The sequence below is a fragment of the Zea mays genome, chromosome 6 (assembly GCF_902167145.1).
Source record: "Zea mays cultivar B73 chromosome 6, Zm-B73-REFERENCE-NAM-5.0, whole genome shotgun sequence".
In the NCBI taxonomy this organism is placed as follows: Eukaryota; Viridiplantae; Streptophyta; class Magnoliopsida; order Poales; family Poaceae; genus Zea; species Zea mays.
The window spans coordinates 102,956,507-102,983,973 of record NC_050101.1 but is presented as its reverse complement, the minus strand read 5'-3'; the positions used below and the strand labels follow the sequence as shown (position 1 = coordinate 102,983,973).

The 27,467-nt window shown below is 44.4% G+C and overlaps 2 protein-coding genes across 3 annotated transcripts; both read right to left on the bottom strand.

Moving 5' to 3' along the window:
- Positions 1 to 5,364: 5,364 nt before the first annotated feature.
- Positions 5,365 to 12,872, bottom strand: LOC118472220 (uncharacterized). 2 transcript variants are annotated; one of them, XM_035960034.1, is made up of 3 exons: positions 8,520 to 12,872; positions 6,697 to 6,854; positions 5,365 to 5,589 (listed from the first exon to the last, which is right to left on the bottom strand). In XM_035960034.1, exon 1 carries the CDS (start codon positions 9,207 to 9,209, stop codon positions 8,787 to 8,789), a length of 423 nt encoding a protein of 140 aa, XP_035815927.1. In that variant the 5' UTR covers positions 9,210 to 12,872; the 3' UTR covers positions 5,365 to 5,589; positions 6,697 to 6,854; positions 8,520 to 8,786. The 2 variants fall into 2 exon arrangements, with proteins under 2 accessions (XP_035815927.1, XP_035815928.1); XM_035960035.1 differs by lacking the exons at positions 5,365 to 5,589; positions 6,697 to 6,854 and having other exon boundaries at positions 8,540 to 8,645; positions 8,732 to 12,872.
- A 3,921-nt stretch (positions 12,873 to 16,793) lies between these two features.
- On the bottom strand, positions 16,794 to 17,727 carry LOC100278332 (uncharacterized). The gene has a single exon (NM_001364375.1). It carries the CDS (start codon positions 17,627 to 17,629, stop codon positions 17,207 to 17,209), a length of 423 nt encoding a protein of 140 aa, NP_001351304.1. The 5' UTR covers positions 17,630 to 17,727; the 3' UTR covers positions 16,794 to 17,206.
- Positions 17,728 to 27,467: the final 9,740 nt, after the last annotated feature.

Genomic DNA, 27,467 nt, shown 5'->3' with positions numbered 1-27,467 from the left:
AGGCGGTGAAGATAGACCCTGTTGATGGCGTGGCAAGCCGTGTTCACGGCTTCCGACCAAAAACGCTCGGGGGTCTTGAACTCTCCAAGCATAGTCCTCGCCATATCAATGAGCGTCCTGTTCTTCCTCTCTACCACACCATTTTGCTGAGGTGTGTAGGGAGCGGAGAACTCGTGCTTGATCCCCTCCTCCTCAAGGAACTCCTCCACTTGAAGATTCTTGAATTCAGACCCGTTGTCGCTCCTTATCTTCTTCACCTTGAGTTCAAACTCATTTTGAGCTCTCCTGAGGAAGCGCTTGAGGGTCCCTTGGGTTTCAGACTTATCCTGCAAAAAGAACACCCAAGTGAAGCGGGAAAAGTCATCAACGATAACTAGACCATACTTACTTCCTCCTATGCTCAGATAGGCGATGGGTCCGAAGAGGTCCATATGCAGCAGCTCCAGAGGTCTTGAAGTGGTCATCACATTCTTGCTGTGATGTGCTCCTCCCACTTGTTTACCTGCTTGACAAGCTGCACAAGGTCTATCTTTTTCGAAATGAACATTGGTTAGACCTATCACGTGTTCTCCCTTTAGAAGCTTGTGGAGGTTCTTCATCCCCACATGTGCTAAGCGGTGATGCCACAACCAGCCCATGCAAGTCTTAGCCATTAAGCATGCATCTAGACCGACCTCTTCTTTTGCAAAATCAACCAAATAAAGTTTGCCGTCTAGTACACCCTTAAAAGCTAGTGAACCATCACATTTTCTAAAGACAGACACATCTACATTTGTAAATAGACAATTATATCCCATATTACATAATTGACTGACAGATAGTAAATTATATCCAAGAGACTCAACTAAAAACACATTAGAGATAGAGTGCTCGTTTGATATTGCAATCTTGCCTAAACCTTTCACCTTGCCTTGGTTCCCATCACCGAATATGATTGAATCTTGGGAATCCTTATTCTTGACGTAGGAGGTGAACATCTTCTTTTCCCCTATAATATGGTTCGTGCATCCCTGTCGATAATCCAGCTTGAACCCCCGGATGCATAAACCTGCAAGGCAAATTTAGGCTTGGGTCTTAGGTACCCAACTCTTGTTGGGTCCTACAAGGTTAGTCACAATTTCCTTAGGGACCCAAATGCAAGTTTTATCACCCTTGCATTTTGCCCCTAATTTCCTAGCAACTATCTTCCTATCCTTTCTACAAATAGCAAAGGAAGCATTTAAAGCATGATAAATTGTAGAGGGTCCATTCATAACTTTTCTAGGAACATGAACAATATTCTTTTAGGCACATGATGAATATTTTTCCTAGGCATATCTCTACCATGCATATAGGAAGAACTGGGAGCAAACATAGCATAAGAATCATAGGCATGTGAATCAAAAGCATTACAACTCCTATGAGACTGTCTTCTATCATTGTACATAAAAGCATGGTTCTTTTTAGTACTACTTGCCATAGGGGCCTTCCCTTTCTCCTTGGCGGAGATGGGAGCCTTATGGCTTGTTAAGTTCTTGGCTTCCCTCTTGAAGCCAAGCCCATCCTTAATTGAGGGGTGTCTACCAATTGTGTAGGCATCCCTAGCAAATTTTAGTTTATCAAAATCACTTTTGCTAGCCTTAAGTTGGGCATTAAGACTAGCCATTTCCTCATTTAACTTTGCAATAGAAGCTATGTGTTCACTACAAGCATCAATATCAAAATCTTTACATCTATTGCAAATAACAACATTTTCTACACAAGTTGTTGATTTACTAGCTATTTCTAACTTAGCATTCAAATCATTATTAATGCTCCTTAAGCTAGAAATTGTCTCATGGCAAGAAGATAATTCACAAGAAAGCATTTCATTTCTCTTAACTTCTAAGGCATGAGATTTTTGTGCTTCTACAAATTTGTCATGTTCTTCATACAACAAGTCCTCTTGTTTTTCTAAAAGCCTATTCTTATCATTCAAGGCATCAATTAATTCATTAATTTTATCTACCTTGGTTCTATCTAGGCCCTTAAATAAACATGAATAATCTATTTATCCTCATCACTAGATTTGTCCTCACTTGAAGAAGCATAGGTAGAGTTTCGAGTACATACCTTCTTCTCTCTTGCCATAAGGCATGTGTGACGCTCGTTGGGGAAGAGGGATGACTTGTTGAAGGCGGTGGCGGCGAGTCCTTCATTGTCGGAGTCGGACGAGGAGCAATCCGAATCCCATTCCTTGCCAAGATGTGCCTCGCCCTTTGCCTTCTTATAGTTTTTCTTCTTCTCCCTCTTGTTCCCTTGATCCTGATCACTATCATTGTCGGGACAGTTAGCAATAAAATGACCAAGTTTACCACATTTGAAGCATGAGCGCTTCCCCTTTGTCTTGGTCTTGCTTGGCTGCCCCTTGCGACTCTTTAGCGCCGTCTTGAATCTTTTGATGATGAGGGCCATCTCTTCATCATTGAGTCCGGCCGCCTCAATTTGTGCTACCTTGCTGGGTAACGCCTCCTTGCTCCTTGTTGCCTTGAGAGCAACGGGTTGAGGCTCATTGATTGGACCGTTTAGAGCGTCGTCCACGTACCTCGCCTCCTTGATCATCATTCGCCCGCTTACGAATTTTCCAAGGACTTCTTCGAGCGACATTTTGGTGTACCTAGGATTCTCACGAATATTATTCACCAAATGAGGATCAAGAACGGTAAAGGACCTTAGCATCAGTCGGACGACGTCGTGGTCCGTCCATCGCGTGCTTCCGTAGCTCCTTATTTTGTTGATAAGGGTCTTGAGCCGGTTGTATGTTTGTGTCGGCTCCTCGCCCCTTATCATCGCGAATCGTCCAAGCTCGCCTTCCACCAACTCCATCTTGGTGAGCAAGGTGACGTCGTTCCCCTCATGAGAAATCTTGAGGGTGTCCCATATTTGCTTGGCGTTATCCAAGCCGCTCACTTTGTGGTATTCATCCCTGCACAATGAAGCTAGAAGAACAGTAGTAGCTTGTGCATTCTTATGAATTTGCTCATTAATGAACATGGGACTATCCGTACTATCAAAGTGCATTCCACTCTCTACAATCTCCCATATACTAGGATGGAGAGAGAACAAGTGACTACGCATTTTGTGACTCCAAAATCCGTAGTCCTCTCCATCAAAATGAGGAGGTTTACCAAGTGGAATAGATAATAAATGAGCATTTGTACTTTGAGGAATACGAGAGTAATCAAAAGAAAAGTTCGAATTGACCGGTTTCCTTCTCTCGTAGTCGTTGTGGTCGCCGTCCTTTTGGGAAGAAGTAGACTCATCGCTGTCGTCGTAGTAGACGATCTCCTTGATGCGCCTCGTCTTCTTCTTCTTCCCATCTTTCCGTCTATGGCCCAAGCCCGAGTCAGTAGGCTTGTCATCCTTCGGCTCGTTGACGAAAGATTCCTTCTCTTTATCGTTGATCACGATACCCTTCCCCTTAGGATCCATCTCTTCGGGCGATTAGTCCCTTTGTGAAGAGAACGACTCCGATACCAATTGAGAGCACCTAGAGGGGGGGTGAATAGGTGATCCTGTAAAACTTTAAAACTTAAGCCACAAAAACTTGGTTAAGCGTTAGCACAGTAAATGCCAAGTGGCTAGAGAGGAGTCAAAACACAATAACCACAAGAAATCAATCACAGAGATGGCACAGTGGTTATCCCGTGGTTCGGCCAAGACCAACGCTTGCCTACTCCACGTTGTGGCGTCCCGACGGACGAGGGTTGCAATCAACCCCTCTCAAGCGGTCCAAAGACCCACTTGAATACCACGGTGTTTTGCTTGCTTTACTATATCCTGTTTGCGAGGAATCTCCACAACTTGGAGCCTCTCGCCCTTACACTTGAAGTTCACAAAGAAGCACGGAGCAAGGGAGGGATTAGCAACACACTCAAGACAAGAAATCACAGCAACACCATGCACACAAATCGCAACGAGAGCTCACAACACAACTCAATGAGTTCACAACTCAACTAGAGCTCTAATTGCTATCGCAAAGAATCAAAGGTGCGGAATCGATGTCTTGGTGCTTAGGAATGTAGTAGGAATGCTTGGTGTGCTCCTCCATGCGCCTAGGGGTCCCTTTTATAGCCCCAAGGCAGCTAGGAGCCGTTGAGAGCAATCTAGGAAGGCTGATCTTGCCTTCTGTCGACTGGCGCATCGGACAGTCCGGTGCACACCGGACACTGTCTAGTGCCCGATTTCCTTCCAAAAATGGCGCAGTCGACCGTTGGCAGCCAGAGAGCCGTTGGCGCACCGGACATGTCCGGTGCACACCGGACAGTCCGGTGCCTCCTTCTAGCCGTTGGCTCGGCCACGTGTCCCGCGCAGATCGCGCGGCCGACCGTTGGCCCGGCCGACCGTTGGCTCACCGGACAGTTCGGTGCACATCGGATAGTCCGGTGAATTATAGCCGTACGTCGCCGATGAATTCCCGAGAGCGACGAGTTCGCCTGTGAACGGCCCACCGGACAGTCCGGTGCACCACCGGACAGTCCGGTGAATTATAGCCGTACACCACCGTCGAAGTCCCGAGAGCAGCCTGTTTGCCAGAGCCAGCCTGGCGCACCGGACACTGTCCGGTGCACCACCGGACAGTCCGGTGCTCCAGACTGAGCAAAGTCTTGGCTGCTCGAGCCAAGGCATTTCCAAATGGATTTTTCCTGTTTCCAGCACTTAGACACAATACATTAGTCTCTAAAACAATGTACTAAGTCTGAGAAACATACCTTTATCCTTGATTTGTACTTTGTCCACCATTTTACACTTATGCACTTGTGTTGGACACTAAATCACCAAAATACTTAGAAATGGCCCAAGGGCACATTTCCCTTTCAGAAAGTGGTGGCACTCTCTAGTTGTGAGGCGGAATATATTGCATCTGCAACAGCTTCTTGTCAAGGAGTGTGGTTATCACGCCTACTTGCAGAGCTCAGAGGAAAGGACCCAGACACTATCACTCTGAAGATCGACAATCAGTCTGCTATTCAGTTGAGCAAAAACCTTGTCTTTCACGATCGAAGCAAGCACATAGATGTCAGATATCACTATATTCAAGAGTGCGTCGAAGAAGGCAGGGTGGATGTTGAGCCAGTTGACACCAAGTTCCAACTAGCAGACGTCCTGACGAAGGCACTAGGGCAAGACTGTCGCAGAACCTCCCAAGTTATCGGGCCCACATGCACCTGTCCTTGTCTCAAAGACCTCAGACGGCTATGCATGTGCACCAAACAACTTAACAGGATCTGTCCGAGTGCCCCGAGGACCCCGGATAAACGACTTACCGCCAAGATCGCAGGATTAAGTAAACACAAATCACACACCAACATTTGCAGCGGAAATAAATTCTTTATTGCAAAATGATTACATGTTACAATAATTTTACATTATACAATTATCGGAGTGATTACAAAAGAAAATGATTAAAAAGAATTACAATTTAAAATGTATAAAATATTTATAAGTTTTAAAATACATGCTAGCTTAAGTGACAATCCTCAATAGAGAAACTAAAGACGGGATATACTTATAGAAGAAGGCCGAGCCCACCGGCACTTAGCAGCATCCACAACAGAATAAAATTATAACCTGAAAAACAACAGGGAATAAAACCCTGAGTACGCAATTACTCAGCAAGACTTACCCGACTAAAGAAAAGACTCTCAAGGGTATGCTGGTTTATTGGGAATCAAGGTAAAGCTTATCAAATTTCAAAGACTCATTTTGCAGAAGAGCTTACTAGTAGTGGATCCTTATGCTAAAATTTTACTTCACAGGTTAAGTACTTTACCTGAATCTAGATTTTCCTAATCTAGAGCATTCACTTGTCCTACACTAACTTTATTTTAGCATCTTTAGTTTCACTTGTTATCTACGATGCAGGGCAGTGATCCAGTCTTCATATCCGAGAAGTTCGGCGATCCGAATCGATTAATACTCAGCTGAGGATCTCCAACCACACGACATATGTAGCACTTAACCCTTGCATATGTCAACTCGCCCACGGGTTTCTCAAGACCAGAACGGGTTCACGCGACCCAAGAGCACAGCACTCCATCGTCCAGCCATTGGCCTGGTTGGTACACGTTACTCTCGCCATGGTGCCCGCCATGTTTCCGAGAGTACAGCACCCCACCTTCCAGTCTCTTGCCACGGAGGGTACAAGCTACTCTCGCCATCTCTCCACTCCCAGTGCGTGCGAGCTGTTCTGGTATTGGTCCGACCGAGGCTAAGCTTACCCATGACGAGGCATGTGGCCAGTTAAAGGGTCCTAGATCAGCAAGCCTACTTTCGGTACGGTCCTTAATCGACACAGACGGGCGACCTTTCCTGCTCAACGTCTGGTCTCATATTATTATTTCCTTCCCAAAACCATGTACCTGACAGAGGTACCATACTTGAATGATGAATTCATCACTGCAGATGATGCTCTCACCATTACAAGTCCTTTTTCATAAAACAAACCCATACCCAGTGTTACACAGCATTCTTTTAAAAAGAATCAAGTTTTAGTTCTCTAGGCAGGGCTAAGCCTCATTAGTTCTCTTTATAAAACAGGTAGCAAGGAGGATAATCAAATTCCAAGGAATGGTAATGCATCAATTGTTTATTCACACAACTCCTATCACCTAATGCAGCAGGTAAGTGATAAAAGTTTTTAAAACAGAAGGAGGTGGCAAATGCACCGGGGCTTGCCTGGGATAACACTATGTTAGTGTTGTTAAATGACGATCACTTGGTGAGTATCTCCCATCCTGGCACTTGTTGATTCATCCACTTTAGCTTCGTCCATCAGCATCGTCTTGTGATTAATCCAGCTCTTGTCCTTCACATCACGTGATTAATTAACGTACCTAGATGATATGCATAATGCATATGAGTGAATAGGAGCATAAATAGCGCAAGATAGATAAGTTATACTAAGGAGGATACAGACTTAAAGCAAGACATCACAATTCTTATGTGTAACAACTAGATATATTTAACTCTACATCAGACATGACGTTCTAGTCAATTGGACCTAAACCAATCATCAAGTAACATTAGCAATATTCAAATCCTGATGTACCGCAATATTTAAAAACAATTACTATATGTTGACATATCACTACGTATCACAATTACATTTTTTTCATTTAAACGGATGAACTCAAGCATCAAAAAGGCTACACATAAATCCAACCTCATGAACTAGAATATCCTACCGAATGATTAACACCACTCTTAGTACTAAAAAACAACTCATTATTAAGAAGCATAGAATTTTATAGTATAGTATTTATCTTAATTTAAAGGTTTAAAACACTTATATGCATAAACACTAGATGCTTCTGATTTTATACAATCATGAACTTTGAGGTAATCAGACCTAACCCAAACATTAGGTAACAATAACTAAACACATTAAACATGGGACACATGTTCACTTTAGGTTAGCTATTTCAAGACTTCGTCAATCAAGAACCAAGAACTAATTAATCCTATCTAGCCAAGCAAGAATGATTCCAAGCAATCAATTTAACACATGCAGATTTTCTGGACAGCACTCAGCAGTCAATTGTTTTGTTCATAACTCACAGGATATTAATCCAAAAAATAGTGAATTAAGACTTTCTAGAAAGCTTATGGAATCCCCTATAACTTTTGTATTACAAGCACAACATGATTCGACCCTTAAGAAGGTCAAACAGAACTAAACATAAATTCTGTCCAGATTCGGACAGAATTCGACTACTTACTTCAAAAATTCATAACTGGAGTTTCAGGCATCCAAATCGGGTGATCTTAGACTTTTTAGAAATCTTCTAGAATTGTCTACAATTCATTTATAAACACCTTAGGGTGATTCAATGTGTATCGAAGTCAGTTAATACAAACAAGCATTGCTGTCCAGTTTTTGACAGCTTCAAACATCACGTTCCAATCAGCCATAACCTGACTTCTAGACCACCAAAAAGGGTGCTCCAAAATTTGTTGGAAAGCTTAAGAAAAGTATTACAATTCTTCTATAATTACTAAGAGCTGATTTTCAGTTTAGCTTAGCCAAACAGTCCAATTTTCGAAACCTGTACATAATTTGGACAGATTCAGAAACTGGACTTAGAAAAATCATAACTCATAAACTACTAGACATATGACCATGAAATTTTAACACAAGTAAGATGAAAAGGTTATCTACAACTTTTCTATATAACATCTCTTCAGAAAACAAAGTTTACTTCACTTAACTACCTGCATACTAAAACTGGACACAGTCCAAACAGCAAACATTCAATTTTACTCCTATAATTATCATGTGCTGTCCAAACAAGTGTTAACATGTTATTTGTATAAGTAACTTAACCATAAACAAAACTCTATCCTTTATGATTTATTAACACAATCATATCAATGCATATATATTCACCAAGCATATTTCATACAATATATCATCACACCTATCACTAGACAGAATCATCGATCATATCCTAATCAATCCACCATACACGCTAACTAGCGAGGATAGCCTAAGAGCTCACCATGACTAAAGTTGACTCGATCGGCACTAAACGACCATGATAGCCGATTCAATCCTTTCACCCAGCAGCTAGTAAGTGACGGACGTGCTCTGTTTCTTCTTCACTCAGATTCCACGGATTTCGCTCCTCAACACACATAGGCACATAAACACAATTTATGTTAGCAAATATACGTCGATCGATGAAACGGCAAAGCAAGAATGAAACCTCACCGAGGGTCGACGGTGTCGTGGATGGGCTGCGCAAAATACCAAACATCCCATGACGCTAATAGGGTTGTCCATGACACGGCACTCCACTTGGACATTTTATCAAACACCATACGGGTGCGGATGGTGCGGGACTACCAGAGGATGTCCGGCAGCGAGGGGCTGCTGCTATTGGCGTCCATGGAAGGAGTTGGGGCGGCCATGGGAGGGAAGGAACAACCGATGTCCATAGCCGTGAGAGGAAACTGAGAGAGAGGACTGCGGCATGGCTTCTTGCTGCAGGAAAGAAAATCGCCATCCATGGAAGAGGGCTGTTGGCGAGCTGGAGGCCGAGATGGAGCTGGGCGCGAACCCACGATAGCGCCACGGATCGAACAGAGGAGGCAGCCATAGGCGACGAGAGGACTTGGAGCGGCGGCCACCAGTAGAGAGGGTTGGGCGTGGGGAGGAAGCCTCCATGGGCTGCTCGGCTGGGCACCATGGGATATGGATGAGCAGGAGGCGGTGCAGAGCAAGGAACCGAAGATAGAAGATGCGGTGGGGAGAGAGGCTTCCAGGAGCCGTGCGTCACAGCAAGGGAGGAGGCAACGTATGGGATTTTTGTTCCAAGGAAAAGAGTAGATAAGGAACAAGGTAGGATGTTGATTGGATAAGGCTAACAACATGTTGGCCGACATGGAGATAAAGAGGATTTTCTATATTTTTTTAATTAAAGATACACGGATGATTTAGTTCTGCGGTTTAAATCTAAGCGAGATGTAAACAGGACGAAACAAAAGATATCTGCCAAACAATTTTAGACTACGCATGATTTGATTTAAAGTCAGATAATTTACTGAAGGAATAAATCTTAATTATAAATCCAAAACTAGGGTCTGACCGGGTATAATTGAATCGAATCACTACGAACCTGTTCGATAGTACATGAGATAAGGTTTAGATGAGATGTCGATGGATCAAATCGAACGACGTCACACAATGTTCACGTGGGCGAGAGGTTGTGCGCTGTCCAGGCACCGGTTAGCACCAGCCACGCGCCACGATGCCAGGCTACAGAGAGACACGTGCAAGGCAAGCGTGAAAGAATTTGAAACAAAGTTTAGGAACCAGATCTGATTTCAAAGATTATAGTTTGGGCAAGACGTCGATGCTCAACCCAAACGATACTGGATTCGATGTTCCGAAAATTACCAAAGTCTGAATTTTTGCAGAATAAATTAGGAACATTTAGACAGATGGAGACATGCACGATATCAAAATCGTGATAGACGAGGATGGTTAAAATTTAGTGACCTTTACATTCACAGCTATCACGTGTTAACGTCCACGCTCGTAGTCGAGTAGACGATAAACACCTGGGGTGTTACAGCCTTCCCCCCTTAAAAGAATCTCGTCCCGAGATTCAGAACGAAAGACTTCTAAGAGTAGAGAGGCGTGTAACCCTGTCCATAATAGTGATAGCATAAGACAGTTCCGAGTAGAGATGAGTACTCCAAGATGTTGGTTCCTCAAGTGGGTATAGCATGTATCATTTTAAGCTAATTAGGGATGTCCATCAATAGAGACGACATCAGCTAGAAGAACACATAAGGCTACATGTGTGCAGTTTGTTTTTTTTTCTAATAACACTGTACTATCTGAGTCTGTTGAGAACGGTGGACAAATGGATAGCAATTCCTAGCACATAAGACGAGGATGGATGTCGAATAACATCACAATTAACTCGTGGTTAGCCAGGGAATCCAAGTCCAAGAAAAATGATAGAGATTCAAGGAATGAAGGGATCTGTAGATGTTGACCTCGTGTCCAATCCATTTTATCAAGCACTAAGCACGGCTCGGCTTGATCACACATGTTAGAAAATCACATGTGAGGCGATTGAGGCACGACTAGAACTGTGGTCAGGATGTTATCAGTCAGCTGAGGATGGCAAAGTGCCTCGGCCAACAAGATAAAGTTAAGATACATATGCTCATAATATAATCCAATATGGCATAAGATCTGCGCATATGTTCATAACCTTCACTTGATCTTCACAAGGGTCTCTTCAAGATAGGCTGAACTAAAGTGAGTTTAGACAACTCGATAAACGATCTCTAAACTCAACCTTTGTTCATTGGGTAGTTACAAGTTAGTAAAACCAACTTGTTGAACTACTTTTGACATTGAGCAAGTCCTCTTATTACCCATCGGCAATCTAATGGTCGAGAGTTCACGTTTGCTAGCAGGAGGCCATGTATTTAGATAAAGATCCATTCAGTCAGGTTGTTCATCCATTTCTTCATCTGAGATGGAATGACTTGGTTAGGGAACACATGTATTGGATAAGAGAGAAAATGAATAAACTCCTGCAACTCAGTAGGAAAGAAAACAATTCTCCATCTTGAGAACTAATAGTTGTCTTCCAACATTAAAAAGCTTCAAGGCTTCACCTTTAAAATAAAGGATGCAAAGGGAACTTGTATGTGTGCAGTCACCACTTGAGTCAAAAGACATGCGACCACACATGGGAAGATGGATTTTTATCACATGATCCAAACACATATAGGTTTTGATTTTTGTTGGAGATTTCTAAATGGGTAGAAAATTTACCAAGGAATATATCAGAGTTATATACTCTTTTGATTCAATAGTGATGGCATATGTTGTTGGATTGTTTCAGCAAACGACACAAAATTCGTTTCAAGGGAGGAGTCCACGGAAGATCACACATCAATGTAGTTCCACAATGGATCATGACCAAAGACCTCGATACCAGCATGCGCCAAGCAGCATAACCTTGCGTGTACTTTCACAAGGGGCTCTCAGTTTCGCGGCGGCACCACAAATCATTAATCGTGACACCATTACCGAACAACACCAATAATGAATTCCGCATGACAAAACTAGATTGTGCCAAGATAACACATTGATATAGCCTCATAATGGATTACAACTACTCACCGTGATACCAGCGCGTGCCGAGCAGCACAACCATGTGTGTACATTCACAGGAGGCCCTCGGTTTCATCGCGGCACCATCGGTTTTAGTCATAACACCATTACCAGACGTAACCAATAAGACATCTCGCGCGAGACAAATGGATTGAGCAAGGGTGACAATATACAAAGAGACTCTACCTGTCAGAATAATTATGAGTAGAGAGTCAAATAGATCATGGCCAATGATACGAATAAGACATGGCCATAACCTAAATTTGATGAAAGGAGTACGATGGAAGACTGTTATTTTAGCCCCAAGCATATTTCTATGCCTATCGCAAAGATTATAAGATTAAGGATTAGTATTTGATTAGATACGGAGGGAAAACAATCATAAGATTAAGTTGGTATGCCTTCGAAAGATATGAGAAAACCAAAGGCATCCAGTTCAAGAAAATGATTGGACATGGCTTTCCTAGGTTAGGTTGATAAAATAACGACATGGTCTCCAAGATGATACAGAGTGGAATAGAAACATCAGCTTGCACCAAGCGAGTAAAGGCATGATTTTGGATGGAAAAATGACTACAAAAGAGTCACATATGAAACGACGAGAACATGTACTCGAGATCCTTATTTTAAGTTTGCGTGCATTTTACATCCAATAAAAAGCTTATCTAAGCGGTCCTGGAGTAGTAAAGAAAAACTCGAACTCATCCCTGCTTGGAGACTTGGAGGAATTTTTGGAGGATTGAGGACGATTTGGGTTATGGTTCACTAAACGAGGACATTACCTAGCTTTGGGTTTATGTAAACAAACTACCTACATTCTACCAGCACACAAGCACGAAAAAAAACCCAAGTTGCACTAGCGGTCAATTGACTAAGAACCACAGGCCTCATAAATACATGTCTAAAGGACACAACAAACAAAGCTAGAAATTTGCTTATAGGACAATCATGCTTCACACATTTTCCAATTATTTATTATCAGAATAAAGATGAGAAAAGCATGTTCGTTCACCATCACCTATTATTAGAATAAAGGTGAGGGAAGCATCTCTATGCGCAAACAACAAACACAATGCAGCAATCAGGATGCATGTTCGTCCTATTCGGCCTCACCAATTTTGCCAACATAACGTGGCAATAGCGTTCTATATCGGTGGCATATCTACGTCTCTCTCGGTATATTGCTAGTCGTCAGCTACACATACGAGTTCGAAGTTAGTGTACCTGCAGAAAATTCCATCACAGCCCAATTCCCAATGATGCAATTCACACATGACAGTTTATCACAGTTTATACTCCATATATTGCTATATGGAGGCCAGCTCCTCATTAAGCGCCGAGCCACACATAGGCGCCGCTGCCACACTTTAACCATAGGGCAGCTCATTATGGTAACTCACCTTCTTACCTGAGCGTAGGTGCGTTGTTGCAAATACATTACACTTCTCAGTATTCCCATGTCTGTATACCCATACACATCCATGGGGTACTGAATCCCGAAAAAGTAATTACTCCACATCGCAGCCTTCATATATACATATGTAAAACATGTATATAATCAAGCGCTTTTTATGCTCTTCCCTAGACCGACGTTTGTTCGGTCATGCTCTCACATCTCACCTTACCTTGAGCGTCGATCCATTCAAAACTGAATGGCCTCAAAAATAACAATACACATGTATGCATTACCCTTCCCAGGTTGTGGGTCAGTATTCTGAACCAAGCCACCTAGTAGTCCTTAACTTTAGGGCTTAATAGAGGATGTCGCTAGCATTATAGTTTTTTTTAATATGTTTTTCAAAACCAAACAATGTGTTTAGTTGAAAATAGGTTTTCCAAAACCAAAATTTTGTTTTGAAAATACGTATGTGACCGTATCATACTTAATCAAGCTCCGATACCAGCTGTCGCAGAACCTCCCAAGTTATCGGGCCCACATGCACCTGTCCTTGTCTCAAAGACATCAGACGGCTATGCATGTGCACCAAACAACTTAACAGGATCTGTCCGAGTGCCCCGAGGACCCCGGATAAACGACTTACCGCCAAGATCGCAGGATTAAGTAAACACAAATCACACACCAACATTTGCAGCGGAAATAAATTCTTTATTGCAAAATGATTACATGTTACAATAATTTTACATTATACAATTATCGGAGTGATTACAAAAGAAAATGATTAAAAAGAATTACAATTTAAAATGTATAAAATATTTATAAGTTTTAAAATACATGCTAGCTTAAGTGATAATCCTCAATAGAGAAACTAAAGACGGGATATACTTATAGAAGAAGGCCGAGCCCACCGGCACTTAGCAGCATCCACAACAGAATAAAATTATAACCTGAAAAACAACAGGGAATAAAACCCTGAGTACGCAATTACTCAGCAAGACTTACCCGACTAAAGAAAAGACTCTCAAGGGTATGCTGGTTTATTGGGAATCAAGGTAAAGCTTATCAAATTTCAAAGACTCATTTTGCAGAAGAGCTTACTAGTAGTGGATCCTTATGCTAAAATTTTACTTCACAGGTTAAGTACTTTACCTGAATCTAGATTTTCCTAATCTAGAGCATTCACTTGTCCTACACTAACTTTATTTTAGCATCTTTAGTTTCACTTGTTATCTACGATGCAGGGCAGTGATCCAGTCTTCATATCCGAGAAGTTCGGCGATCCGAATCGATTAATACTCAGCTGAGGATCTCCAACCACACGACATATGTAGCACTTAACCCTTGCATATGTCAACTCGCCCACAGGTTTCTCAAGACCAGAACGGGTTCACGCGACCCAAGAGCACAGCACTCCACCGTCCAGCCATTGGCCTGGTTGGTACACGTTACTCTCGCCATGGTGCCCGCCATGTTTCCGAGAGTACAGCACCCCACCTTCCAGTCTCTTGCCACGGAGGGTACAAGCTACTCTCGCCATCTCTCCACTCCCAGTGCGTGCGAGCTGTTCTGGTATTGGTCCGACCGAGGCTAAGCTTACCCATGACGAGGCATGTGGCCAGTTAAAGGGTCCTAGATCAGCAAGCCTACTTTCGGTACGGTCCTTAATCGACACAGACGGGCGACCTTTCCTGCTCAACGTCTGGTCTCATATTATTATTTCCTTCCCAAAACCATGTACCTGACAGAGGTACCATACTTGAATGATGAATTCATCACTGCAGATGATGCTCTCACCATTACAAGTCCTTTTTCATAAAACAAACCCATACCCAGTGTTACACATCATTCTTTTAAAAAGAATCAAGTTTTAGTTCTCTAGGCAGGGCTAAGCCTCATTAGTTCTCTTTATAAAACAGGTAGCAAGGAGGATAATCAAATTCCAAGGAATGGTAATGCATCAATTGTTTATTCACACAACTCCTATCACCTAATGCAGCAGGTAAGTGATAAAAGTTTTTAAAACAGAAGGAGGTGGCAAATGCACCGGGGCTTGCCTGGGATAACACTATGTTAGTGTTGTTAAATGACGATCACTTGGTGAGTATCTCCCATCCTGGCACTTGGTTGATTCATCCACTTTAGCTTCGTCCATCAACATCGTCTTGTGATTAATCCAGCTCTTGTCCTTCACATCACGTGATTAATTAACGTACCTAGATGATATGCATAATGCATATGAGTGAATAGGAGCATAAATAGCGCAAGATAGATAAGTTATACTAAGGAGGATACAGACTTAAAGCAAGACATCACAATTCTTATGTGTAACAACTAGATATATTTAACTCTACATCAGACATGACGTTCTAGTCAATTGGACCTAAACCAATCATCAAGTAACATTAGCAATATTCAAATCCTGATGTACCGCAATATTTAAAAACAATTACTATATGTTGACATATCACTACGTATCACAATTACATTTTTTTCATTTAAACGGATGAACTCAAGCATCAAAAAGGCTACACATAAATCCAACCTCATGAACTAGAATATCCTACCGAATGATTAACACCACTCTTAGTACTAAGAAACAACTCATTATTAAGAAGCATAGAATTTTATAGTATAGTATTTATCTTAATTTAAAGGTTTAAAACACTTATATGCATAAACACTAGATGCTTCTGATTTTATACAATCATGAACTTTGAGGTAATCAGACCTAACCCAAACATTAGGTAACAATAACTAAACACATTAAACATGGGACACATGTTCACTTTAGGTTAGCTATTTCAAGACTTCGTCAATCAAGAACCAAGAACTAATTAATCCTATCTAGCCAAGCAAGAATGATTCCAAGCAATCAATTTAACACATGCAGATTTTCTGGACAGCACTCAGCAGTCAATTGTTTTGTTCATAACTCACAGGATATTAATCCAAAAAATAGTGAATTAAGACTTTCTAGAAAGCTTATGGAATCCCCTATAACTTTTGTATTACAAGCACAACATGATTCGACCCTTAAGAAGGTCAAACAGAACTAAACATAAATTCTGTCCAGATTCGGACAGAATTCGACTACTTACTTCAAAAATTCATAACTGGAGTTTCAGGCATCCAAATCGGGTGATCTTAGACTTTTTAGAAATCTTATAGAATTGTCTACAATTCATTTATAAACACCTCAGGGTGATTCAATGTGTATCGAAGTCAGTTAATACAAACAAGCATTGCTGTCCAGTTTTTGACAGCTTCAAACATCACGTTCCAATCAGCCATAACCTGACTTCTAGACCACCAAAAAGGGTGCTCCAAAATTTGTTGGAAAGCTTAAGAAAAGTATTACAATTCTTCTATAATTACTAAGAGCTGATTTTCAGTTTAGCTTAGCCAAACAGTCCAATTTTCGAAACCTGTACATAATTTGGACAGATTCAGAAACTGGACTTAGAAAAATCATAACTCATAAACTACTAGACATATGACCATGAAATTTTAACACAAGTAAGATGAAAAGGTTATCTACAACTTTTCTATATAACATCTCTTCAGAAAACAAAGTTTACTTCACTTAACTACCTGCATACTAAAACTGGACACAGTCCAAACAGCAAACATTCAATTTTACTCCTATAATTATCATGTGCTGTCCAAACAAGTGTTAACATGTTATTTGTATAAGTAACTTAACCATAAACAAAACTCTATCCTTTATGATTTATTAACACAATCATATCAATGCATATATATTCACCAAGCATATTTCATACAATATATCATCACACCTATCACTAGACAGAATCATCGATCATATCCTAATCAATCCACCATACACGCTAACTAGCGAGGATAGCCTAAGAGCTCACCATGACTAAAGTTGACTCGATCGGCACTAAACGACCATGATAGCCGATTCAATCCTTTCACCCAGCAGCTAGTAAGTGACGGACGTGCTCTGTTTCTTCTTCACTCAGATTCCACGGATTTCGCTCCTCAACACACATAGGCACATAAACACAATTTATGTTAGCAAATATACGTCGATCGATGAAACGGCAAAGCAAGAATGAAACCTCACCGAGGGTCGACGGTGTCGTGGATGGGCTGCGCAAAATACCAAACATCCCATGACGCTAATAGGGTTGTCCATGACACGGCACTCCACTTGGACATTTTATCAAACACCATACGGGTGCGGATGGTGCGGGACTACCGGAGGATGTCCGGCAGCGAGGGGCTGCTACTATTGGCGTCCATGGAAGGAGTTGGGGCGGCCATGGGAGGGAAGGAACAACCGATGTCCATAGCCGTGAGAGGAAACTGAGAGAGAGGACTGCGGCATGGCTTCTTGCTGCAGGAAAGAAAATCGCCATCCATGGAAGAGGGCTGTTGGCGAGCTGGAGGCCGAGAAGGAGCTGGGCGCGAACCCACGATAGCGCCACGGATCGAACAGAGGAGGCAGCCATAGGCGACGAGAGGACTTGGAGCGGCGGCCACCAGTAGAGAGGGCTGGGCGTGGGGAGGAAGCCTCCATGGGCTGCTCGGCTGGGCACCATGGGATATGGATGAGCAGGAGGCGGTGCAGAGCAAGGAACCGAAGATAGAAGATGCGGTGGGGAGAGAGGCTTCCAGGAGCCGTGCGTCACAGCAAGGGAGGAGGCAACGTATGGGATTTTTGTTCCAAGGAAAAGAGTAGATAAGGAACAAGGTAGGATGTTGATTGGATAAGGCTAACAACATGTTGGCCGACATGGAGATAAAGAGGATTTTCTATATTTTTTTAATTAAAGATACACGGATGATTTAGTTCTGCGGTTTAAATCTAAGCGAGATGTAAACAGGACGAAACAAAAGATATCTGCCAAACAATTTTAGACTACGCATGATTTGATTTAAAGTCAGATAATTTACTGAAGGAATAAATCTTAATTATAAATCCAAAACTAGGGTCTGACCGGGTATAATTGAATCGAATCACTACGAACCTGTTCGATAGTACATGAGATAAGGTTTAGATGAGATGTCGATGGATCAAATCGAACGACGTCACACAATGTTCACGTGGGCGAGAGGTTGTGCGCTGTCCAGGCACCGGTTAGCACCAGCCACGCGCCACGATGCCAGGCTACAGAGAGACACGTGCAAGGCAAGCGTGAAAGAATTTGAAACAAAGTTTAGGAACCAGATCTGATTTCAAAGATTATAGTTTGGGCAAGACGTCGATGCTCAACCCAAACGATACTGGATTCGATGTTCCGAAAATTACCAAAGTCTGAATTTTTGCAGAATAAATTAGGAACATTTAGACAGATGGAGACATGCACGATATCAAAATCGTGATAGACGAGGATGGTTAAAATTTAGTGACCTTTACATTCACAGCTATCACGTGTTAACGTCCACGCTCGTAGTCGAGTAGACGATAAACACCTGGGGTGTTACAAAGACCAGTTTGTTCAGCTGCGTTCCAAACTCGGCCTCGTCGACACCAGTCAAGTAAACAAGGCTTAGGGGAGACTTGTTGAAAAAGTAAGCCTTATCACATTAGTTACTTAGTCAACATTTTAGTTGCATGCATTAGCTAGTTAGTGGTCGCATGAGCTCTGGCTTTTGTGGATGCCATGCAGTAGTGGGTTAGTGGCAGCACGAGTGGTTGCATGAGCTTCTGTGGACGCCATGCAATAGTGGGTTAGTGGCAGCGAGTCGCACGCATGCCTGAGGACGCGGTACTCGCGGTGTGTGGACGTGGGGATGGACACGTCAATTCTGTACATCGTGGAGACGCTCGGACTCTACTTGTATTCCTTTGTTTTTGCTATAAATTGCATCAGAAAACGTCGCAAGAATTAGCGGCACAAATTCTCTTGAGTCCATCCAGTGCTTGTGAGTTTGTTTGGTTTTCATTTCTAACATCATCTGCTCAATGTCCAACCAAAGATGAAGATTTAAAGTATATGTCGAAGGTGCCTTATCCTAGTGTTGTTGGTTCTTTGATGTATGCTATGGTTTGCTTACGTCCCGATTTGTCATATGCTATGAGTTTGGTTAGCAGATACATGGCTAATCCTGGTAGAACACAATAGGAAGCTGTTAAGTGGATTTTCAAGTACTTGCGTGGTACGTCTAATGCTTGTTTGCAGTTTGGCAAGGTCAAAGAGGGATTTGTTGGATATATTGATTCTGATTATGGAGCAGATTTGGATAAGAATAAAGATCATTGACAGGTTATGTATTCACTGGTGGATATGTAGTCAGTTGGAGGGCTTGTCTGTAGCCCAGGGCTTGTCTGCAGCCCACAATTGCTTTATCTACTACAGAGGCAGAGTATGTTGCAGCTTGTGATGCTAGCAAAGAGACTGTTTGGTTGAAAGATTTATATGCTGAGTTTTGTGGAGATATATCTTGTATTACATTGTTCTGTGGCCGTCAGAGTGCTATTTGCCTTATAAAGATAAGATGTTTCATGAGAGGACAAAGCACATTAATACTAAGTATCATTATAACTGGGAAATAATTGCAGAAGTACAATTGAGGGTATGCAAGATTAGTACACACTTCAATCCAACTGACATGATGACTAAAGTTGTTCTTGGAGCTAAGTTTGGGTTTTGCTCGAACTTAGTTGGTATAATTGCTTAGCCTAGTGGCTATGTTGGCACCGACAGTTTGTTCCTTCTATTATTGAGAGAATTGATTACAAGTTATGGCTATAAGATGGAATTTGTCGCAAGGTGTAGATTGTTGAGTTTGTGATCCAAATTCTACATATAGAGGTCGTGTTGGCGAGCGGAGCGGAGGCCCGTCGTCGAGAGGCTTGGGTCAGGCATCATCTAGAACGTCACCCCGTGGTATATATTAGTGACCTTAATTAGGGTTTGCAGTGTGTTGTCATTTACTCCTTTTGTAAGCCGCCGTCTACGAACGACGTTCTGTAAACACTCCACATATAGTGAAGGTCACCTAGCATCCTTCAAGGAGATAGTCACTGATTAAAGTCCATGGAGGTTGAGTATGATGACGAGGATCTAGGTTTAATTCTGTTATGCTCGCTACCTATATCTTTTGTAAATTTTTGAGATAACATTCTATACGGTCGTGATAAACTAACCCTACATGAAGTATATGAGGCTCTTCCGTAGAAAGAGAAGATGAGACAGATGGCTCGCTCGAAAGAATCGTCCTCCAAGAGCGAGGCATTGGTAGTTCGAGGTAGAGATTTATTGGTTGATCTACTTGGTTTTTCTTGTCTGCTAACAGTGCTCCCGGTCCTCTGGTCGCTCCCGGAGGCGCTGGTCACAAGCGACCTCGCCTTGACGTTCCCCACCAACGCCGGGTACGTGGCCTCACTGGCCTGGCATGAGATGGGCACAATATGGCGACTTCTCGGGTAATGCTCACAGGCACCAAGTACCATCCCCTCAGGCCTCAGCCTCCATGCCAATACCAAGGTTGACATGGATTTGCGGGAGGATGTTCGCGGACTACGAGCCGTCAGCCTCCGCGGCTTCAAGAGCAAGAAGGTACTCCTCCTTGGCTTCTGCATAGCGACCAAGGGTGCATAAGTAGTTCCCCGTGCGGAAGTGGGGACGAACGTCAGTGGGCTGACGCTCACATGTGCGGCGGAAGCTGCACGTCGGGAACGCTTGACAACACGCTCTACCTGGTGCTCTTCCTCAACTACCTCCGCTCCGGCGGCGGGCTTGCGCCGCCGGTCCGCTCGCTGACGGTCCTCGCACCGAGGACAAGGAGGGCAACGACACCAGCTCCGACCTATTCGACCTCGAGAACATTGCGGCCGGTGCCCTGGAGGCCTGGACGTCGTCGCGCCACGTACACGCACGAGCTACCGGTGTACAGGATCTGTGGGTCGTGGCTGCGCGTGTGGATGCAGGCCACCGCCGCCATGTCCAACATGGGGCTCTCCGAGGGCGAGATGAGCAGTGACTCTAATCCTCACGGCGGAGGATTAATCATTGTCGGACGTGTCTGATGTGGAGATCGAGTCCAAAGTCCATACTAGCGTTTGTGCGTTATGCGTAGGGATGGCAACCGAAGAATTCCCCATCGGGTTTTAGCTCCCCAAACCCGTCCTTGCGACGAAAAATTTTTCCCACGGGGATCCCCACGAACGCTTACGGGGGACATTTCTTCCCCATCCTCGTTCCCCACGGGGATAAATCCCCGTCGGAGATCCCCATTCCCGTTTAAATTATAATTAAATCGTACTTCATTTGTTATTATTGTAAAACATTGTCACTTATACACATTGTTAGATATAAAAATCATTATGTGCACATTAAAATCAATGTATTTGTATAACGGGTAATCTCTTGACAAGGTAATTTTTATTTTTATCATTAACTATTACATAAAAAACATTGTCACATGTAAGTTTAACGGGTCCCCGCGGGGAACGGGGATGGAGAATGCTTCTCCATCCCCGTCCCCGTTTACCCAACGGGGGAGAATTTTCCCCCGTTTATATCCCCATGGGGAAGAAACTTCTCTATCCCCATCCCCTAATAAAGGAATTTCCCGCGGGAAATCGGGGATCGGATTCCCATTGCCATCTCTAGTTATGCGGGTTTCAAAAGTGTCGAAGCTGTTCCCTGCGCTTCCGTTTCCTCGAAGCCGACTGATCTATTATGTTTTATAATGGTAAAAATCTCAGAGACCGAGAAAAGGAAGATCCTATCCTCCACCGGGCAAGCTCTGAAACAATCAGCAGGGCACTTCTTCTGCAGACCGCAGGTGGATTCTCTTCTAGCTTGTAGGCCCAAAGCGCCTTGACGACAAGGAGGCAGAGCGATCCGTTGCAGTTGCAGAGATCATTGAGACCCCCCAGCTAGTTCGCAGCTAGCACTAATAAAAGTGAATACAATTCACACTAAAGTATACAGCTGCTAGTAATAACAACAAAGGTATATGCTCCTTCTCTACGAGTCTAGACAATCGATCAGGAGTAGAACATTTCAGACGATGACAGGTGAGGAACTCAGGTGTACAGCGCCTAACGACGAAGAAAAACAAGGCGGGCGGCAGAATTTCATCACCCATCGTCGTCTGAAGCCTTGATTCCTAAACCGAGCGGACCCCAAAAATTTACAAATCTCAAAGAAGAAATAGAAAAGAAGTGCTACAGTGGCTAAGTATTAAAAAGGGAAGGAAGGACACGAAAATCCGAGACATCGAGACCTAGCTGTTGGATTGATCTCTACCAAGATGGGTTCAACGGGTATTTTGGGCCTTTGATCGCGCCTTGATCGGGGGCGCCCAACCCTATATGGTTGGTAGGCTCCTATCACACTGCGCTATAAATAAAAGGGTAGAGGCTGACGGCGAGAGGACGCAGTTCGCTAGAGTTATACTCCCCACCGACAAACCCTAACACCGATTTGAGAGGGTGCGCAGCCAGTGACGGGAAGACACCGTCGTTTATCGACGTTGACAACCTAGATTTGACGGCACTGTCGTTTAGTCCATATTTCGAGGGGGGGAATAGAGAGACTAGTTAAGAATGATATTCTTCCTCCATTAGAGTTCTCAGACTAAACAATGCAGAGACTGTATTAAAGGAAAGTATGCAAAGAAAATTAAAAAGAACGCCAAACGAAGCACATGAATTCTACAGATAATCCACACAGACATATATGGTCCATTTCCTATGAAAAGTGTGGATGGTTTTGACTCGTTCATAACATTTACAGATGATTACTCTCATTTTGGCTACATTTATCCAATCAAAGAAAGAACAGAAGTGTTGGATAAATTTAAAATATTTAAGGCGAAGTTGAAAATCAACATAGTTCAAAGATTAAGGCAGTCTGGTCTGACCGTGGTGGAGAGTACTATGGTTGGCATACCCCATATGGCCAAGTTCCTAGACCTTTTGCAAGGTTCTTATAGGAAAATGGTATAGTAGCCCAGTACTCAACACCGGGCGAACCTCAACAGAATGGAGTAATTGAAAGGCTTAATCGTACCCTGATGGATATGGTGCGCAGTATGATGAGTTACTCTACCTTGCCACTGAGTCTATGGATGGAGGCACTGAAAACCGCCATTCATATTCTAAATAGAGTACCAAGTAAGTCAGTGCCCAAAACACCGTATGAGTTGTGGACAGGAAAAGTACCCTCACTAAACCACTTACATGTGTGGGGAGTCCTGTTGAGGCTAAAGTATTTAACCCAAACATTGGGAAACTAGATCCCAAAATAGTAAGTTGCCATTTCATTGGCTATCCAGAAAGATCAAAAGGGTTTCGTTTCTACTATCCAGATAGATATACAAAATTTGTAGAAATAAGACACGCTGTGTTCCTAGAGGATGAAATGATGAGGGGGAGCATGGCAAGTTGAAAAATTGATCTTGAGGAGAAGCGGGTATATGTGCCTACTCCAATGTTTCAGGAACCAGTTTTTGAATTACCTGTTCCTACTGCACGAACAGTGCAAGATGCTGTAGTGACAACACCTGTTGTTAGTTCTCCTATGGCAACAATAAATAGACATGAGGAACCTGTCCTTCAGGATCCTATAGAAAATGATGCCACAAGTGAGGGGGAGCAACAATAGCCCTAGATAGTAGATGTGCCAAATGTAGAGGCCCCAATAAGGTCTCAAAGAATTAAAAGATCAGTTATTCCTGATGATTATGAGGTGTACAACACCGAAGGACTTCAAATAGAGAGTGATCCCACCTCATTTAAAGAAGCCATGAGAAGTGAGCACTCATCAAAGTGGCTTAAAGCCATGGAAGATGAAATGGAATCAATGAATGCTAACAAAGTTTGGGATTTAGAAACAATTCCTAAAGGAGCCAAAATAGTAGGTTGTAAATGGGTCTACAGAACAAAACTCAACTCCCAAGGGAATATCGAAAGACATAAAGCACGACTTGTGGCAAAAGGTTTTACACAAAGAAAAGGGATTGATTACAATGAGACATTTTCTCCAGTCTCATGTAAGGATTCCTTCAGAATTATAATGACATTAGTGGCACACTATGATTTAGAGTTACATCAGATGGATGTAAAGACGACATTCCTCAATGGGGATTTGGAAGAAATTGTTTACATGGCACAATCGAAAGGTTTTGTTGTGAAAGGAAAAGAAAGCATGGGATGCCGCCTAAAGAAATCCATTTATGGTTTAAAACAAGCTTCAAGACAGTGGTACTTGAAGTTTGATAGAACAATAAAGGATTTTTTGTTTAAAGAGAATGTTGAGGACAACTGTGTATATGCAAAGTTTAAGAATGGAAAGTACATCTTCCTAATCCTATATGTGGATGATATCTTACTTGCTAGTAGTGATGTTAGTCTACTGCTAGAGACAAAGAAGTTTTTGTCCTCAAAATTTGACATGAAAGATCTTGGTGAAGCGTCTTTTGTTTTGGGCATAGATCAGGTTCACCGAGATAGAACAAAAGGGGTATTGGGACTGTCCCAAAAGTTATACATAGAAAAGATTTTAAAGAGATTCAATATGCACAAATATAGTGCATCACCTGCACCAATAGTCAAGGGTGACAAATATGGGGATTTTCAACGCCCTAGGAACCAGTATGAGCTCGACCAAATGAAAGTGGTTCCATATGCTTCTGCTGTCGGAAGCCTGCAGTATGCTCAAGTGTATACGCACCCTGACTTAGCTTTTGTTACCGGGTTGGTTGGCAGATTTCAAAGTAATCCAGGGATTGAGCACTAGAAATTAGTAAAGAAAGTCTTGCAATATTTGCAAGGCACAAAAGGCCTCATGATGATGTATAGAAGAATAGATTCACTCCAAATAGTGGGATACATAGATTCTGATTATGCGGGAGATGATAGAAAATCCACATCGGGATATGTGTTCACTCTCGCAAGTGGAGCTATTTCATGGAAAAGCTCAAAACGAACCGTCACTACATCGTCCACAGAGTATGCTGAGTTTGTAGCGTGTTTTGAGGCTTCAGGGCAGGTGAACTGGTTAAAGAAGTTCATACCCAGTTTAAAGGTGGTCGACAGCATACATAAACCACTAAAGTTATACTGCGATAATGCTCCAGCAGTATAGTATGCTCGCAACAATAGGTCAAGTGGTGCTGCCAAACATATTGACATAAAGTACTACGTTGTGAAGGATAAAGTCTGAGATCAAATAATAAGTCTTGAGCATATAAGAACTGAAAAGATGCTCGTGGATCCGCTTACAAAAGGCTTACCACCTGTCGGCGTTTCGAGACCGGGGGGTCCCTAAGCCGACGAGTGAATGTCGCCGCGTGCCCCAGCCCAGATGGGTCGACGCGAGGCCGAGCGCGAAGTGGGGAAGTGAGGTGGCCGGAGATGGGCGTGAGAGAGGTGGAAATCCCGCGGCCTTCGTGTTCGTCCCACGCCCAGGTCGGGTGCGCTTGCAGTAGGGGGTTACAAGCGTCCACGCGGGAGAGGGAAGCGAGCGGCCCCAAGAGAGCGCCTGTCCCGTCCTCGTCCCCGCGCGGCCAACCTCCTCTAAGAGGGCCCTGGTCCTTCCTTTTATAGGCGTAAGGAGAGGATCTAGGTGTACAATGGGGGTGTAGCAGAGTGCTACGTGTCTAGCGGGGGAGAGCTAGCGCCCTAAGTACATGCCGATGTGGCAGCCGGAGAGATTTTGGCACCCAGCTGGTGTGATGTCGTGGCCGTCAGAGGAGCGACGGAGCCTGGCGGAGGGACAGCTGTCGGAGCGGTTGAGTCCTTGCTGACGTCCTCCTGCTTCCGTAAGAGAGCTGAGAGCCGTCGTCGTCACAGAGCATGCGGGGCGCCATCATTGCCTATCCGGCGGAGCTAGCCAGATGAGACACCGGTCTTGTTCTCTGTGGCCTGAGTCAGCTCGGGGTAGGGTGATGATGGCGCTTCCTGTTGACGTGGCTGGCCTGTGCCCTAGGTTGGGCGTCGTGGAGGCTCCTCCGAAGCCGAGGTCGAGTCTGTCTTCCATGGCCGAGGCCGAGTCCGAGCCCCTGGGTCGGGCGAGGCAGAGGTCGTTCGGCAGAGGCCAGGGCGGAGTCCAAGCCCTAGGGTCGGGCGAAGCGGAGTTCGTCGTCTTCTGGGGCCGAGGCCGAGTCCGAGCCCTGGGGTCGGGCGAAGCAGAGTTCGTCGTCTATTGGGGCTGAGCCCGAGTCCGAGCCCTGGGGTCGGGCAAAGCGGAGTTCGTCGTCTTCCGGGACCTAGCCCGAGTCCGAGCCCTGGGTCGGGCGGAGCGGAGTTCGCCGTCTTCCGGGACTTAGCCCAAGTCCGAGCCCTGGGTCGGGCGGAGCGGAGTTCGCCGTCTTCTGGGGCTTAGCCCGAGTTCGAGCCCTGGGTCGGGCGGAGCGGAGTTCGCCGTCTTCTGGGGCTTAGCCCGAGTCCGAGCCCTGGGTCGGGCGGAGCGGAGTTCGCCGTCTTCCAGGGCTTAGCCCGAGTCCGAGCCCTGGGTCGGGCGGAGCGGAGTTCGCCGTCTTCCGGGGCTTAGCCCGAGTCTGAGCCCTGGGTCGGGCGGAGCTTCCCATGGTGCCTTTGGCAGGGCCTGACTGCCTGTCAGTCTCACTCTGTCAAGCGGCACTGCGGTCGGAGTGGCGCAGGCGGCGCTGTCCTTCTGTCAGACCGGTCAGTGGAGCGGTGAAGTGACGGCGGTCACTTCGGCTCTGCCGGGGGGCGCGCGTCAGGACAAAGGTGTTAGGTCACCTTTGCATTAAATGCTCCTGCGACTTGGTCGGTCGGTGCGGCGATTTAGTCAGGGTTGCTTCTTAGCGAAGGCAGGGCCTCGGGCGAGCCAGAAATATGTCCGCCGTTGGAGGGGGGCCTCGGGCGAGACGGAAATCCTCCGGGGTCGGCTGCCCTTGTCCGAGGCTAGGCTCGGGCGAGGCGTGATCGAGTCGCTCGAATGGACTGATCCCTGACTTAATCGCACCCATCAGGCCTTAGCAGCTTTATGCTGATGGGGGTTACCAGCTGAGAATTAGGAGTCTTGAGGGTACCCCTAATTATGGTCCCCGACAGTAGCCCCCGAGCCTCGAAGGGAGTGTTAGCACTCGCTTGGAGGCTTTCGTCGCACTTTTTTGCAAGGGGACCAGCTTTTCTCGGTTGCATTTTGTTCCGGTGGGTGCGCGCGAGCGCACCCGTCGGGTGTAGCCCCCGAGGCCTCGGAGGAGTGGTTTCACTCCTTCGAGGTCTTAATGCCTCGCGTAATGCTTCGGCTGGTCTGGTTGTTCCCTCATGCGAACTGGCCGTAGCCCGGGTGTGCGGTCGGGGCCCAAGCTCTCGGGCTGGTACGTTGACGCTGTCAACGGTTCGGCCGGAGCCGGGTTTGCGAGAGCAGCCCCCGAGCCTCCGCACAGGGCGAGAGGACGATCAGGGACAGACTCGGCTTTTTTACATACGCCCCTGCGTCGCCTTTCTGC

Coding starts and splice junctions, on each gene's coding strand:
- LOC100278332 (NM_001364375.1), bottom strand. CDS start 17,629: ATGGTGCCCAGCCGAGCAGCCCATGGAGGCTTCCTCCCCACGCCCAGC.
- LOC118472220 (XM_035960034.1), bottom strand. CDS start 9,209: ATGGTGCCCAGCCGAGCAGCCCATGGAGGCTTCCTCCCCACGCCCAAC.